Raw genomic sequence first — 15,916 nt, 5'->3', positions numbered from 1 at the left:
TTAATAGTGCCAATTAACAAGAAACCCCGAGCTTTAAAAAGTGTGGCTAAAAATCCCTTCTCAATTACTCAGATCTCAGCCTCTTGTGATGACTGGAAAATTAATGTGGTTTTGACATCTACAAAGTTAAACGGGGGAAAAAAATGTTAAAGCAAGACCTGGTATTTCCAGTATTAAAAAAAAGTTTAAAAATACTTTCACACCCTCTTTTTAAATCATAAAGGTGCAAAAATAGGGTAAAACTCTTTTCTCTCCTCTGCAGGTTCCCAGTATCAATGTTGAAACTTCGTCCAGATTCCGACATACGACAGAGTGGTACGCTTCCCTTCTGGTTGCTAGAAGGGTCTCCAATGGTCTAAGAGCCCTTCTTCAACAGAAGCTTCCATCAATTTCCATGCAGTCAATGTCAGTTCAGCTGAATGTGGATACGCAAGAGTCCCTGTCTGAGAAGGTTCTTGTGAACTGACAGATTAACTTTCTTTCATCTGGATTAGTTTAAAAACAACATTCTACAAGATCAATATGGTGTTACAGAATTACAAATACTGTATTTACCATGGCATCTTCTCTCTGATTTTTGTTTATTACTATTATCTTCAGGAGGAATGGAATAGATGGAAAAGCAGACAGATACTACTCGGGTTATGTCTGGACTGATGCTCATGTTATCAGAGCCGATGAATTCCTTCTCCTGCAGGGGAATACATGTCATTGGGTTTGCTCTGTGTACAAGAGTTTAGTACTCAGTCCCCATACAGCTGTAGTGTAGAACAGAAGCTCAATTTCACTTGCTCATTTCTGGGGCAGAGTAACCAGCCAACTCTGCACTTGTCTCTTGTTTTTATGAGGAAAAACTTTTATGGACTATTCTACTTCCTTGTGAAATGGAAATGATTTTTGTTCCCCACATCACACTCACATGTTGCCATTGTATTTTCTGTCATACCAGTATGTGCCTGATTTGTCTCTTCCTGGCCATTATAAGTGCCAGATGATCTGACCGGAGCTCTAACCAGCTGGTGCTTTTTGATGTCCATGAGGAATTGGTTTTGGCCTTCTTAGGTAGGTGGATTCCCATCTGAACAGATTCAGGTCTGTTGGTTTAGACAACAAATCCTGCATCTTGGCGGGGGATTAGACTAAATTACCCTTGCAGTCCCATCAAATGCTATGATTCTGTGTCCACAGTTATCATAATTCTCTCTACTTCCAGGAGAGAGCTTTCAGATAAACTTGTGCGGGAGTAGCCATCATTTGTAGGATGAGATTATGACCTGTATAACCACCACCTTTGTGGCTGATGTTGGAGTATATCTACGGATGAAGAGGCAAGAGACATCTGAAGCAGTTTCATGTGGAACTGGAGCCATGTCAATACAGAAAACAAAACTTCCTGAAGAGAGTCACATTAGATATCTATTGGCGACTACTAAATCATCTGAACAGTTGATATGAGTGGTCTCTCCTTGGAGGTAAAGATTTTCTCCATTACTATGTTAGAAGACTTGAAATAGGACAATATAGTAATAAGTGGATTCTTTGAGGTGATGTTCAGGAATCTGCAAATAGGAAGACAGACAACTGGGCTGGCTGGTATTTGGTTTAGCAATCTTCTCCAGGTGGAATCAGACAAGCATGTAGAAGGGATGTGAATCCTCTTCTCTCTACTAGTTGCCAAAGATAAGAACTTTGTATTGGAAGTGTGGAAAGATTTGAAGAATTTTTTGTGGATTTCCACATTCATTTCTTTCACATCTACTGAGGTTAAGAAATCTGGAGGAAATGGCTACAACAGACTTCAGTTTCCATGTGTAACTTGACCTTGTTGATTGTTTAAAGATTTGACTCCAGTATAATTCTGATCCCTTTTTTGGGGTGCACTACAAAAATATAGCACATAATCAAGATCTGGCAGTGGTATCTTTTTGGAAAAAAGTGTGATGTTGCTTCTTTTGAACATCGCTGCTTTCATTATTTTCTTGATATCTGAGATGTTAAGAATCTGCCCTAGGGGACAAGGCTGTGATTTTCTACTGATGTTTATGTTACAACCTCCACTCAGAATGGTTGCATCAGTGCACAGTTACACAGAATTTTTCTGAGTGGAGGCAGATTTATTTGTGTACCAAAGAAATGACCTCTTCCAAATCTGTTTTCTTTTCCTCTCCCATCGTTGGAGTCTCTCTGCAGAAATTGAGAGTACGGTTAGCTCTGAAATGGCTACCTACTCAAATAGATTGGTCTGACATTCCGTCTGATGTTCTGTAGAGGGATATCTAGTGGCACACTAAAAGCTGTACCACTAAATACTTTGATGCAATCATTAGTACTTTCATCACTTGAGAATTTGCATTCCCGGAGCTAACTCAGATGTGTCTTCTATAGCATGGTGATTTGAAGTAACCCGCAAATCTGATCCAATGAAACATCCAAATTGAAGGATAACGCCTGTAAGATCTTTTGGGAGATGGTTTTCAGCTTTTTTCCATTGCAGGTTGATTGCCATCAGTTCATGTCCAGGCCAGAACAGCTTGAGCATAGCATGTTGTTTTTAAGATGAGTGCTACAGCCTCATAGCCCTGGCTCACAGAGAACTCTACCTTCCTGTACCTTAGTTCTTTAAGGAGGAAGTTCTCCTATGGAAGGTATTACAGTGCCTAACTAGGAATGTCCACTACTACATCTATATCTTCAGGGAAATCAAAAAATTGTTTTATTTTTGGGGACAACACAGACTCTAAATTTGCAATTTTAATCCAAGATTTACAGGGATGTTCCATCTCTGTTTTAGTTGCATCGTTTAAGGCAAGATGGACACGGAATGAGAATTTTCCCTTTAATTGTAATGGCTCGTATTTTCCAGGAAGTTTTTAAGTAGGCCTTTCTTCTTTTCTTTTTAATTCTTCCATGTGAATATCAAATGTGAACTACTATGCTGCCAACTCTTTCAAAAACTTCACAGCCTACCCTGTACTTCTTCCTTCTCCAGATGGGAATATCCCTCCTGAAAGAGAAGGAAAGATGTTCTTTTACTCATTTTTTCTACCTAGATATGGATTTCTTCTCTTTTGTTCTTTAGAAAACGAATCAGAAGAACCAGATCTCTTCCTGCCTTTGAGTACCGGTCCCAGAGAGTGATGATGTTCACTTCTAGAGCATAGCAGAAGCTCTTCATCACGCAAATAAGATCTCAGTTAATTATCTCCCTTTTCTTGGCCTTGTCTAGATCCTTTGTGCAAGACTTCTTGGACCAAAACTTGAAGCCAGAAGACTGCAGTAAAAATAATAATAAAATCCACCCACGTGCTCAACATATCATTTGTAGAAAATACAATTCCAGTAGCTTCATGATTCACAGAAGGAAATTTCCATTCCATGGCTTGAACAGAAAGATAAACATGGGACCTGTAACTCACTAGATGTGCAGCCCCAATGAAGGCAGTTGTGGAAGTTGTAGCACAGAGTTCAATTGCTTTTGCCATTGTAGCAGAATTACTGGAAAGGTGGCAGCTATAAAGGATAAAACTACAGAAAGAGGAATTGCTTACCCCTGTAAGACAGCCAGAATTTGCAGACTGCTGAACTCCATGTCAGATACCAATTCCCACTTCTTTAGAACAGCTGCTGCCTGCAGGTGAGCAAGAAGTGGTGTCTTACTGATGAACCTGAGGCACCAACCTCTGTGGTGCTTCCTCTTAAAGGAGGGGAACCAATGAAGATGAAGGAATCTCATGTGAAGGGCCTAGGTGATAAAACAGGGGGCTTAACTATCAGGAATCATATCCCATATCCCAAAGAAGTCTGAACTCCTGACAGTCCTCAGACCCAAATAAATAGGTCTATCCCCAACACAAGGATGCCCTCAGAGGGTACAGAATAGCCCAAAGCCCATTCAAATATCTACATAATTTTAATAAGATACACACATATAAACTTAGGACTCCCTAAACGATGCATTCGTTAAACTCCAAACTTTAAATTTAGGTAAGAAAAGGGCTCTGCACAAAGAGAGGTCTGGCTTTGTCTGTATGCAATCCTTTGGAGGCAAAGAATTCTGGGAATGTTTTTTGAAAAGGAGCCTTAAGTCCCAACAGGAGCTGTAAAGTTCTGGTCTCTGTTACCAAGTACAGGTGCAGAAGGGAAATCCAGTGTAAAGACTGATGGTCATGAATAAGATAAATTTCTACAGTTACAGATTTAGAAAGTGACAGATAAAGGTAACAAAAACAGAGCTAACACTTAGTGTAACATACAAACTATGTTTGGGTAACAACCCAGTTTTTAAACTACAGAAAGTGTCCACCCCCTTCTGAAATTATAACTAATCCAAGCAGAGAATATTAAGAGAATATGCACACTAACGTAAATTTAAATACAAAAAAAGACCATAGTAAGGATGACTTAAACTGACAATATGAATAACAAAGTGATCTAGACTTTTATCAATACAGAAAAGTCCTAACACGTTTTTCAAGAGAGAGAAGCCAGCGCTAGATTACATAAAATCACTTGTACTCCTTTGCAACTGTGTGTTGGCAGCTTTCCACTACTACTGAGTAAGAACTACTGGGGGTTACCATAAAACAATAGGGCAAAGTGCTTTGAAGTTGTCCCTTTTTTGTGGTTTCATATTGTGCTATGTTTATAACTTGCATGTCTATAAATTTGGGAAGTTCTTCTCTTGTCGAGAGTCTGCTTTTGGTCAGACGTGAAAGAGATACTTTGTTTATTTAACACAGCGAATGCTAGATAACCAAGAGATACTTCAACCAAAAATGAAATAATCCATTATAGTTAAAAAGTCTGATACAAATGTAAAGATTTCAGTATTGTTACCATAGTTAAATTTATTACACAGCTTTACCTTCAAATATTAACATTTCACAGTACAATGATGATACTTTATTTGAATTGTATAGTCATTACAATCCTCATAGGATGCTAAAATACCTAGGCATAACAAGGATATGTTTAATACCAAATTTCATCTTTTGTTCTGAGTTTCCTTGCTTTTGAGTTATATCAGACCCTCAAATCTTTTAAATAGGGTGTTGTATAAAACTGAAAGGTATTCAGTTTATTTTTAAAAAAGTAATTTTGAAATGAATTGCTTCTAAGCCAAAAATGTATATAGGAAATTTTTAGTCCAAAGCACAATTTAACAGCAACATTTAAACCCTAACAAAAATAAGGGAATTGATTAAAAAAAAATTACTCAGACCCAACTACAAAGGCAGGTTTCAGAGTAACAGCCGTGTTAGTCTGTATTCACAAAAAGAAAAGGAGTACTTGCGGCACCTTAGAGACTAACCAATTTATCTGAGCATAAGCTTTCGTGAGCTCACGAAAGCTTATGCTCAGATAAATTGGTTAGTCTCTAAGGTGCCGCAAGTACTCCTTTTCTTCTAACTATAAAGGCCCTACTGGGGCAGCTATAATTAATTTCTGATGTTCTAATTACACATTCAACACACTGCAATGCGCATGCAACATATGGCAGAAGGAAAATTTCAGTGTGAAGGGGGTTTACAAGTTTAACTTTTTCATTCAAAAAGAAGGTAAGGTGGGAGGCTTCTGAAGTAACTTCTGCTTATTTTTGTATCCCACGCTCATCACTGCTGTTAACTAAAATGCCACCTTCCCAGTAACATATCCGGGTTAATTGGCTACCATTTCACTTAGCATTTGTAAGCACATCCCTTCCTCCACAATGCAAACCACAAGACTCCTGCTTGTCACATGGCTGGAACCCTGCTGGCTCTCTCCCTGCCCTTCCCCCTCCTGCTCTGTAGAAGTTAGGCAGAAGGAGGAAGCACAGCTCACATACAGCCTCTGGGAGGTGGCATTCAGCCAAATCAAACTGGATGATTCCAGTTCAGACTGGTTCTGGAGACACAAACAAGCAGTTCCTTGCTTCCCCAATCCCCACTATTCAAATGCAGCAAACTCTCTCAGCATACAATCCTCTCTGTTTATATACTCTGAAAACTGCTGTCTGACTTGTTCTCATTTTATTCCCAGAAAAATCATAGCTCTCTAAAGTACATATTAAGAGACTGGGAAATTCCCAACACAGGTATACCTTCCTCTACCCACATGCACTGAAGTAACCAGTTCAAGAAATTGTAGCAAAGCTTCACATGAACTCTATCAGAAAAGAGGCTGAACAGTCATTCAGTCCCCGTTTTGATTGCAAATATACCTTTGGGAGGTTTAAACCCAGAGAAACAATTAAAAATGGGGTATTTTTAATCACAAATGAAGATGTGTCACAAATATGGGTAATGATGTTGAATATATCACTTAACAGAGCTAAATAAAGGCTGCACTATATAAGAATAAATGCCAGCAATCCCCAGAATAACAAATCCAAAATGCTGTTTATTCAGCACTTGAACATCAATAATATACTATTTGCAATAAAAGTGATTAATACTGCTGTATTTTTGACCAAAAACGCCCCAAAGTAGCTACACCATTTTGCTGACTAGTTCACAGTAGGGTATAAACACAATAAATGATTATGTCTCTGGAAAGTGTCAGGCAACTAAAAGAAGCAGATTTTCAGAAAAAGGTAAAACCTATTATGCAATATTTATTTTTAATTGATTACTCTAAAGGGATCCAGATGAGCTAATACAATGTGCATGTTTTCTCCCGTCTTCTCTGTAAACGGCCAACAGTTTTAGTGTCAAATTTATGTATTTCTGAACGAGAAAGAAATAGTCATCACCCTCATACAATGAGATGGCGAATAGCCTTATCCTGGTTTCTATCCCAGAGAAGAGCCTAAACCTCAACATTTAGTCTATGTCTACACTAGAGAGCTTACAGAGGCACAGCTATACCAATGCAGCTGCGCCACTGTAAGATGTCTCATGTAGCCACTCTATGCCGATGAACCATCCCCAACGAGTGGCGGCACACTACCGCTTTTGCGGATGAAACTTATGTCACTCAGGGGGATGGTTTTTTCACACCCTTGAGCGACATAAGTTTTGCTGACATAAGTGATAGTGCAGACATGGCTTTAGAATTAGTTTACCAGCTAGGAGGAAATCATATAATGGTCATGTAATGTATTTTGCATATGTCAACATCAGCATTACTGACCATCTGTGTAAATCATATAGCAAACTATTTTGTGTATACACCAACACACAAAAAATACATATATATACATATAGACTTATACAGACTACAGGCAGGAAATTTTCAGATGTCTTTAAAAGAAGGAAGAGATGTCTTACTCTCTCTATTTCTGTCTCTCAAGAGCAAGGCACCTCTTCCTTCTTTAAAGCCATCTGAAAAATTTCTGCTTGTAGTCAATTTGAAGAAATTTGATATACTCCCGAGGGTGACATTTTTTAAGAGGATGATCTGGTTATATTTAGATTAGACATAGCACAGACACAGAAACATGAACAAAAGCACAGGGAAGAAAAAAATGAGACTGTTGGATGGCTGCTACAAAACTGAAGACACGAGAGTTGGATTTCTTATAGTTAATATTTCTTTCCATAATTCACATTTCCTAAGTCTAAGATAACATCAAAGTGGCATATGGCTTTATCTGAACAAAAAGGTGAAGATCAGAAATTTTCATCCTCCGGATAATTATTGCCTTTGCTATAAATACTTAAAATGAAAGCAATTTAAAAAAAAAATTTTCTGCCCCAGTCTCTCTCCACTACTATAGGAATATACACTAAATTAATGTAAACAGCCATGACCTACTTTTCATGTATTAAAGAAAGAGATACAAAAGTACCATTCAGCTAAACTCTTCATTCCAGTAAAGTTCTTCATTCCATATAACTTATCTGTATGGAATTCTTTTACTCAGTGATCACCATAACCAGCCCAAAAGTATCCAAGTATCTACATTTGCAGTTAGCCTAAATCCCAAATAAATTTTTCAACTGTCCCATGCAGAGACATCTCCTAACCCACTCAAAAATCATAAATCCCATTTTAAATCAACGATTCATCACTAGCTGGAAGACAAACTAAGCAGAAGAGAAGGAGAAGGGGACAATGATAGGGAAAAGTTGGTATTATGTAACGAAACTAAATTTGCTAATTTCTGCATTCACCAAACAAACAAAACAGAATGTATTCTAGACCAGTGGTTCTCAAAGCCGGTCCGCCACTTGTTCGGGGAAAGCCCCGGCGCGCCAGACCGGTTTGTTTAAGTGCCATGTCCGCAGGTTCGGCTGATCGCGGCTCCCACTGGCCGCAGTTCGCCGCTCCCACTGGCCGTGGCGTGGGCCAAGGGACATGCTGGCCACTGCTTCCCACAGCCCCCATTGGCCTGGAGCGGCAAACCACGGACAGTGGGAGCCGCGACTGGCCAAACCTGCGGACATGGCACGTAAACAAACCGGTCTGGCGCGCTGGGGCTTTCCCTGAACAAGCGGTGGACCGGCTTTGAGAACCACTGGTCTAGACTCCATGCTCCCCAACTTTTTGTTGCACTTGTTTTTCCTGTGATTAAAATGCATTAGTTCTTGATTTTGTTTGTATATTTTGTGTTAAAGTATCATAAGCAACATTAATGCTTTTATTTTCTACAGTTTCTGATGCTCTGCAAAGAGGAACTTCAATACTGATCAATTCAAGTAAATTTTTTTAACAACCTAATTAATCTATAAATTCCCTGTTATTACAACTTTGGGAACACCTTATAAATGGCATAATACTCAAATTCACTTTCAGACACTAAGTAGAATTTCCTGCTGTACATTTCATTCAGTGCTACAAAAACGAATTATACAGATGCTTTCTGAGAATGAATCATAGAATATCAGGGTTGGAAGGGACCTCAGGAGGTCATCTAGTCCAACCCCCTGCTCAAAGCAGGACCAATCCCCAACTAAATCATCCCAGACAGGGCTTTGTCAAGCCTGACCTTAAAAACCTCAAAGGAAGGAGATTCCACCACCTCCCTGGGCAACCCACTCCAGTGCTTCACCACCCTCCTAGTGAAAAAGTTTTTCCTAATATCCAACCTCAACCTCCCGCACTGCAACTTGAGACTATTACTCCTCATTTTGTCATCTGGTACCATTGAGAACAGTCTAGATCCATTCTCTTTGTAACCCCCTTTCAGGTAGTTGAAAGCAGCTATCAAATCCCCCCTCATTCTTCTCTTCTGCAGACTAAATAATCCCAGTTCCCTCAGCCTCTCCTCAGAAGTCATGTGTTCCAGTCCCCTAATCATTTTTGTTGCCCTCCGCCGGACGTTTTCCAATTTTTCCACATCCTTCTTTGTAGCGTGGGGCCCAAAACCAGACACAGTACTCCAGATGAGGCCTCACCAGTGTCAAATAGAGGGGAACAATCACGTCCCTCGATCTGCTGGCAATGCCCCTACTTATACAGCCCAAAATGCCATTAGCAGTCTTGGCAACAAGGGCACACTGTTGACTCATATCTAGCTTCTCGTCCACTGTAACCCCTAGGTCCTTTTCTGAAGAACTGCTGCCTAGCCGCTCGGTCCCTATTCTGTAGCAGAGGATGGTAGAATCCCATGCAAAGAATCTGCACTTGTGCTTGTTGAACCTCATCAGATTTCTTTTGGCCCAATCCTCTAATTTGTCTAGGTCCCTCTGTATCCTATCCCTATGAACATAACTACTTTGCATATATGCCGAGTCTGGTGCTATAATATTTGGACAGGAGCTTGCAGCTTATGGTGCGAATCACAGCTAATTATGCAACTAGCTAATAAACCAAAAAACAACCACTGTACCTTGAACTTAAACACTGACCAAACATTCTTGCAAAAAAGAAGTGGAAGGAACTCTAGTTACTTTATATGTGTGCACACAATATTCTGAATGATTTCTCTTACGTTTTTAGTCTCTGCCATGAAAGCTCCCTCACTGAACTGAAGTATCATAGGAGATCTAAAACACTTCTACCAGAATTTGGGAAGACATTTAAGCCCTGATTGAAAAGGTATTTCCACATTTTAAACACAAGCAGTGGCACGGACCTCAATGCCACGTGCTTCAATATGTTGCTAAATGAAGATTTTAAAATCAATGACATAACACATGCAACTACAAGAAATGTGCTAACTCATTTGACTTTACAAAATTACTACTTAAAAAAACGGAATCATTCAGAGATTTTCACATAAGTCAGCTTTCCTCTCTGATATTCTGAAAGAGAATAATGTCCTTTTTGGTCTTTTATGTTCTAATTTACTTATTTGCAGTTCTCATCACAAAACCCTAAAGAAAGCATCCAACGGTAACAAAAGACCTCTTAAAACATATACATAAAACTAAGCTTAACTGAAGTGGAATCAACACACTCCAAACCTACGTAAGACAAAATGTTTACATTTTGAAAACATGCAGAGCATCTTTCCTCACAACTTTGTCCAATTAGGGGAAATCTTCTAATCTTAACATTATATTTAGTCTGTATGACCCTTGCTATAGTTTATGTCTTTCAAAGAATGAAACTAAAATACACCATATTTTGATTCAGTTAGTTTTCTGATCATTTTTCCATGGTAGCTTTCGGAAAACTACCTAACCCCCCCCCCCCTTTTTTTTTCCAGTAGCTCCCAAAATTTGACCCTAAATACGTACATTTGGGTCTAGAAGTGACCTACCGCTGTACAAAAATACAGTTAACTTCACAACTGACAATGGAGAAAGTGAGAGACAGACATGAAAAAGAGGCTTGATGTAGAGAATTATCTTGAGCGCTACCGGTGATTTTAACTAGTTATTGCCAATTAACCACAGAATTCATAGTGTTTCTGTAAATTTCCAAATATTTTTAAAAGATCACATCTTTCACTATTAACCAAGCCATAAAAGAATCTCAAGTATTCCAAAAGCACTGAGACACCCTACTATAGTTTCAGAGTTTAATTTCTGAGTCAACCAATCGCATCTATGTTTATTGCAGGAGAAATTCTGTGTCCAGTTACATCTCTACAATCCCATTGAAAACAATGGGAAATGCATCTGGAACTTGGTAAACAATTCTATAGATTATACAAACCATAACAGGATGCATTTCATTCTCCATAGCTCTGCATTGTTAACAGGAATAAAAAAAAGTAACAAGAGGTCTACTGAGTAAGAAGGTGCTTTTTCTTTTTAAAAAGTAAAAAGAAAAAGGAGTACTAGTGGCACCTTAGAGACTAAACCAATTTATTTGAGCATAAGCTTTCATGAGCTACAGCTCACTTCATCCGATGCTCAAATAAATTGGTTAGTCTCTAAGGTGCCACTAGTACTCCTTTTCTTTTTGCAAATACAGACTAACACGGCTGCTACTCTGAAACCCTTTAAAAAGTAGTTATTCTTGAAATGTAATGTTATGATGTAATGTACATGTTTTATAATGCAAATGATATAATGTTTATTATTTTCTATTCCACAGTTTGTAAAGTGTGTAAAAAGCATTGTGTGTTCTTTCAGGATGTAAGGCACTACCCTTAAAACTTACTAGTACTTCATTGAGTCTAAATTCACTGCTCTGGTTAATAAGATCAGAGCATCAACATTTCTTTTCCAGAGACACATCTAATCTTGCAACATTAAGATAAAAGTTACAGGGAAAATGAACTACCAAAACATAACTGATATTGATAGTTTCTTATTAAAAATATCATTTTGTTCCATTGGAGCAATACTTCGTGTTATGAATTTCTGAATTCTTCACCCCAGGTTGGAGATTTTAATGCCTCAACACTTGTATCCAGTAAATATGTAGGTGAGCTGGGCTTCTGCTGTTTCTTTTCTTTTTTTATGATGGATAAAACTCACCCCAAAGTACAGATATTTTTCTTGCTTATATTTTAAGCCTAAGAGAGATCAGGCATGTCACATTTGATCCTCTCTAGTTTTGCTGGAGACCTCTGAGAGGTCTCAGTGATGTTTATTTCAAGTTCTAACATGTCTGAAGGTGTTAAATATTTAACAAAATGTTTCCTTTATTTAAAATGTTAATTTGTCGCTGAAAAATAGGAGATAGGATACTAAATGAGGCTGTTTTATGGTTGGCTTGTCTCTCTCTCTTCTTAATTGCTCTTGTGATGTCACCATTTCACTAATTCTCCACTCATCATAGTCTTCCAGCCTAGATAATATCTGAATTTCTCAATTAAAAAAAAAAAAAACACAGCAAAAACTCCTTAAAATAAATTAGAAAAACACAAGGAAAGAAACCCTCTTGGGGCCTTTTCATACATCATGAAGAAGCCAAAAGGAGCAGAAACTCAGTTGTTTTCTTTCCCTTTACAGGTTCCCTTCAAAATCATTCTATCTTCTGGAATGAGTTCAAACCGTTATGTTTGATTAAAGTAATTATTTTGATTAGAGAGTTACCAGTTGTAAGATTCTGTTCACTAAGAGATAATCAGACTATCCAAATTAATATTATGGTCATAACGAATGTCTTAAAAATAAGAGTTTTCAGTATTTTTGAATTTGGAAAATAATTGCCCAGCAAGAGAAATATTTTCAGCTCTAAACCTGCCTTACTTACTCAGCAACTGAGCTCTTTACCGAACAGTTCAGTTACATTTTGCAATACCATCATTGTGGAATCCCTGTCACTGAAGGATTTTAAGAACAGGCTAGACAATCATCACTCAGGGACTGTCTAGGTCAGTGGTCCCCAATGCGGTGCCCGCAGGCGCCTGAGCACCCACTGGGGCCCGCAGGACACCGCACTGCCGAAATGCCACCGAGAAGCGTTGCTGTTTCTCAGCGGCATTTCGGTGGCAGTGCTTCTTGCCGCTGCTGCTTCTCAGTGGCATGGTGTCTGGCGCCGGCCACAGTCATCTGGGAATAGCAATATGCTATTCCCACAGAAAGGCTGAGGACCGCTGGTCTAAGTACATTTGGTCCTGCTTCAGCACAGAAGGATAGACTGACTAGATGACCTCTCAGGGTCCTTTCCAGCCCTACTTTTCTATGATTACTTTTCTGTTAGGCTGTTAAGTCTCTAAATCCATTTACAGTGTTGATCACAATTCAAGAAGGTGAACAAGGAGGAGTTCAACAGGATATTTCAGCTTGTTGAAAGAAATTCAGCTCCTTGATAGGTTTATTATTACTACTCTAATTTTGACCACATACACTTTATACTGCAATACTGAAATAGCAGAAATATTGAAGCAATCATGCAGCTGACTATATGAAGTTCCTAGGAATTGAATATTAAAGATTTTTCGACAAGCACACTCTTTTAGAAGTGTAAGGTTTTCTTGTAAAGAAATTGATAAAACTTCTCAAAGGACTGTAGTGACATCTCATTAATATGACTTAATTATTTTTACACAGTATACTACAGAAAATTCACTAGTGTTTGAAGAATCAGTAACTATTACACTCCATTTTTGTCTAATAATTCAAGTCTGTTTTACAATGCATTGTCCTTATGTTTCATGCCTGTTCACTTCTACATTCATGCACAAAATTCAGAATAATCTGTAGTGGACCTCCCCAGATATTACTGGGGATTAGTGCCACATTTTGATAGCTGAGGTTTCTGTTCCTCATGTTTGCTTACTACGGATGCTGTCCAGAGAAAAGGATTACTGTTCTGTAGCAATTTTCTTCACACCGAGCTGATCACTGTTTGGTTTCATTTAACAATGCACCCATGATAACCAAAAGCTGTTAACCTACCTGTCGCTGCTGGTACTACTGCTGCTGCTGATTGAATCACTACTTGACGATCTACTTCTGGAGCCGCTGCCGCTAGGGGACCTGGTGGGTCTAGATGCTTGACTAGCCAGCCTCTGGGGAGACTGGGTCCTAGACTGGGACGAATGTGGTGACCGACTCCTGCTGTGCTGGTAATTCCGTTCTGGCCTTCTGCCTCGTACCTCCCGCGTAATATCATCCCTGTAGATATCCCTGTGTACCACACTGGGCAATGTAAACTGCTCCCGGGCCCTAGATTCATAACGGGGGTCATGAGCATCAAAACGGTTTGGACTTCGACTCCGGGAAGTATAATAGAGCCCATGTTGTAATGTCCGCTCTCGAGGGTCTCTATAGTAATCCTGATCGTAATGTCTTGTCCGATCAAATCCTCCCGTCCCCCGTTCATGGTGTCCATAGGCACTATGTTCATAAGCACGCTCCCTGTTATCTGAAGCCCTGTATTTATAAGGGGGAAAAATATTTAATCAATCAGAGAAGGGTAAGCAAAACAAAAGGCAAGTCATGCAAACATTTACTTCAGCACTGACTTTATTTTTGCAACTGGTTCTTCACTAAACAGCAATAACCTATTAAGCAAACACTGACACACTTAAACGTTTTACTTGATTCCAAAGTTATATTTATACACAGTAGAGCTGAGCAACCATTTTGCTTTAATCATAAACTGGGCTTTCATGACCAGTGTCCTTCAAAGCACAATATATCAATTTTTTTTCACATTTTCATGTGGAATTTGAATTTTTTTTTTAAAGTAAGCCTTTATAACTTAAGTGAAACCATTTTTTTCCGCATCTTTCGTCTAATTTTTAAAAATGTTAATGAACTTTAACATTTATTTTCCATTTTATGATTATGTTTCTGCAGAAATATCATTACAAATTAGGCTACAGCCATGAAAGCCTCAGTGCAAAGCATGACCCGGAAGTAAGAAGCTGCTTTCAAAAGGGGTTATATCTAAGGTCCTACTTCTTTCGTGATATTGTGGACATTGCAGATTCAGCAATATTAGGCTTCCACCGCAATTTTGTTTTAAATTCGCTTGCTCTGCAGTCCCCAATTTTGCATACATTTTAAGGTTTGCACCACACACTTTTCCCACCCCATTAGTACATTAAATGATCTTGGAGCATTTTGGGCAGGGCTTTTAACCAGGGTGGGGTGAGCAGGGCAGCCACCCAGGCACAAAGTGGGGGGAAGAGAATGGGCAGAAAAATTATGGGAAAAAAACAGTAGGGGGTAGAGCAGCACAGAAGTAAGGTGGGCATTACCATGCCCGCTGCAGGGCTCTGCCCCCTACCAGTTTCCTTCCTCATTTTTATGCTCTCTGCCCTTCTCCCCACACCCCCGGCAGCTTGCCCTGCCCTCATTACAGCCTTGTACTTGCAGCAAATTGTCTGGTTATCAAAAAATTCACAAGTATAACATAACAGTTGAGTGTTTATATTGTTCCAGCAAATTTTTTTTTAAACAAATAGGTCTACTGTGGCTTTTCCAAATTATTGCTGTTAATAAAGGCCCATTATTACTTTTCCACAATTGTCCATGTCTTGTCCACAAATCAGCCACAATTATTTGAAGATCATTCCGTGATTCAGATACGGTCTTAGTTAGCTCCCACAGAGAAACCCAGAAAATTAGGTTTTCTTTAAAATGTTTCCATCCTCATTACAAGGAGTTTTGATATTATCAGAATTCTACACCTAGAGTCCTGGGTATGTTGCTCCTCCTAAACAAATATTTTGATTGCAAATATCAGAAAAAATAAATGGCTAAATCTCAAGGATAACTATCAAAGAGGATGGAAGTCCCAAAAAGTATTAAAACCTCACATGAAGAGATATAAACATACCCAAAAAAGCTAATTTAATTAAGATTTTCAATTCGTTATTGCAGTCAAAGGATTTATATATCCTCCCTCTGCCACTGAAACACATTGGTTTAAAGTAGCTAAGGCCCATTCTGTGTTTCAATATTAAAAACATTTTGTACATCATTGGAGGACAGCTGTATGTTCTATGAATGTTAGTGTGCTCTCTCAATTAAGGGTAAAACAAAAACTGAAAGATGAAGTTAACAGAATATTTCAGATAGCTTAGTATTCTACTTTAGTCAGGTACCAGGACGGTACGTCTTCAAGACATGTCTACAAAATGACAGATTAAGAATGATAGAGAACACATCAAATGATTGAAAAACATATTTTCACA

The 15,916-nt window shown here is 38.7% G+C and overlaps 1 protein-coding gene across 5 annotated transcripts in view; it reads right to left on the bottom strand.

Annotated features, from left to right (window-relative positions):
* Positions 1 to 15,916, bottom strand: part of SPEN (spen family transcriptional repressor) — a 106,324-nt gene that overhangs the window by 58,137 nt on the left and 32,271 nt on the right. For all 5 annotated transcript variants that reach the window (XM_084651723.1, XM_084651724.1, XM_084651726.1 and 2 more), the window contains one exon: positions 13,668 to 14,144. In XM_084651723.1, coding sequence (XP_084507849.1) covers positions 13,668 to 14,144 — 477 coding nt within the window. The remainder of the gene's footprint in view (positions 1 to 13,667; positions 14,145 to 15,916) is intronic.

The sequence above is a fragment of the Lepidochelys olivacea genome (assembly GCF_965140295.1).
Source record: "Lepidochelys olivacea isolate rLepOli2 genome assembly, chromosome: 18".
NCBI lineage: Eukaryota > Metazoa > Chordata > Testudines > Cheloniidae > Lepidochelys > Lepidochelys olivacea.
Note: the sequence above shows the minus strand (reverse complement) of the source record. Positions and strands in the feature narration are given on the sequence as shown.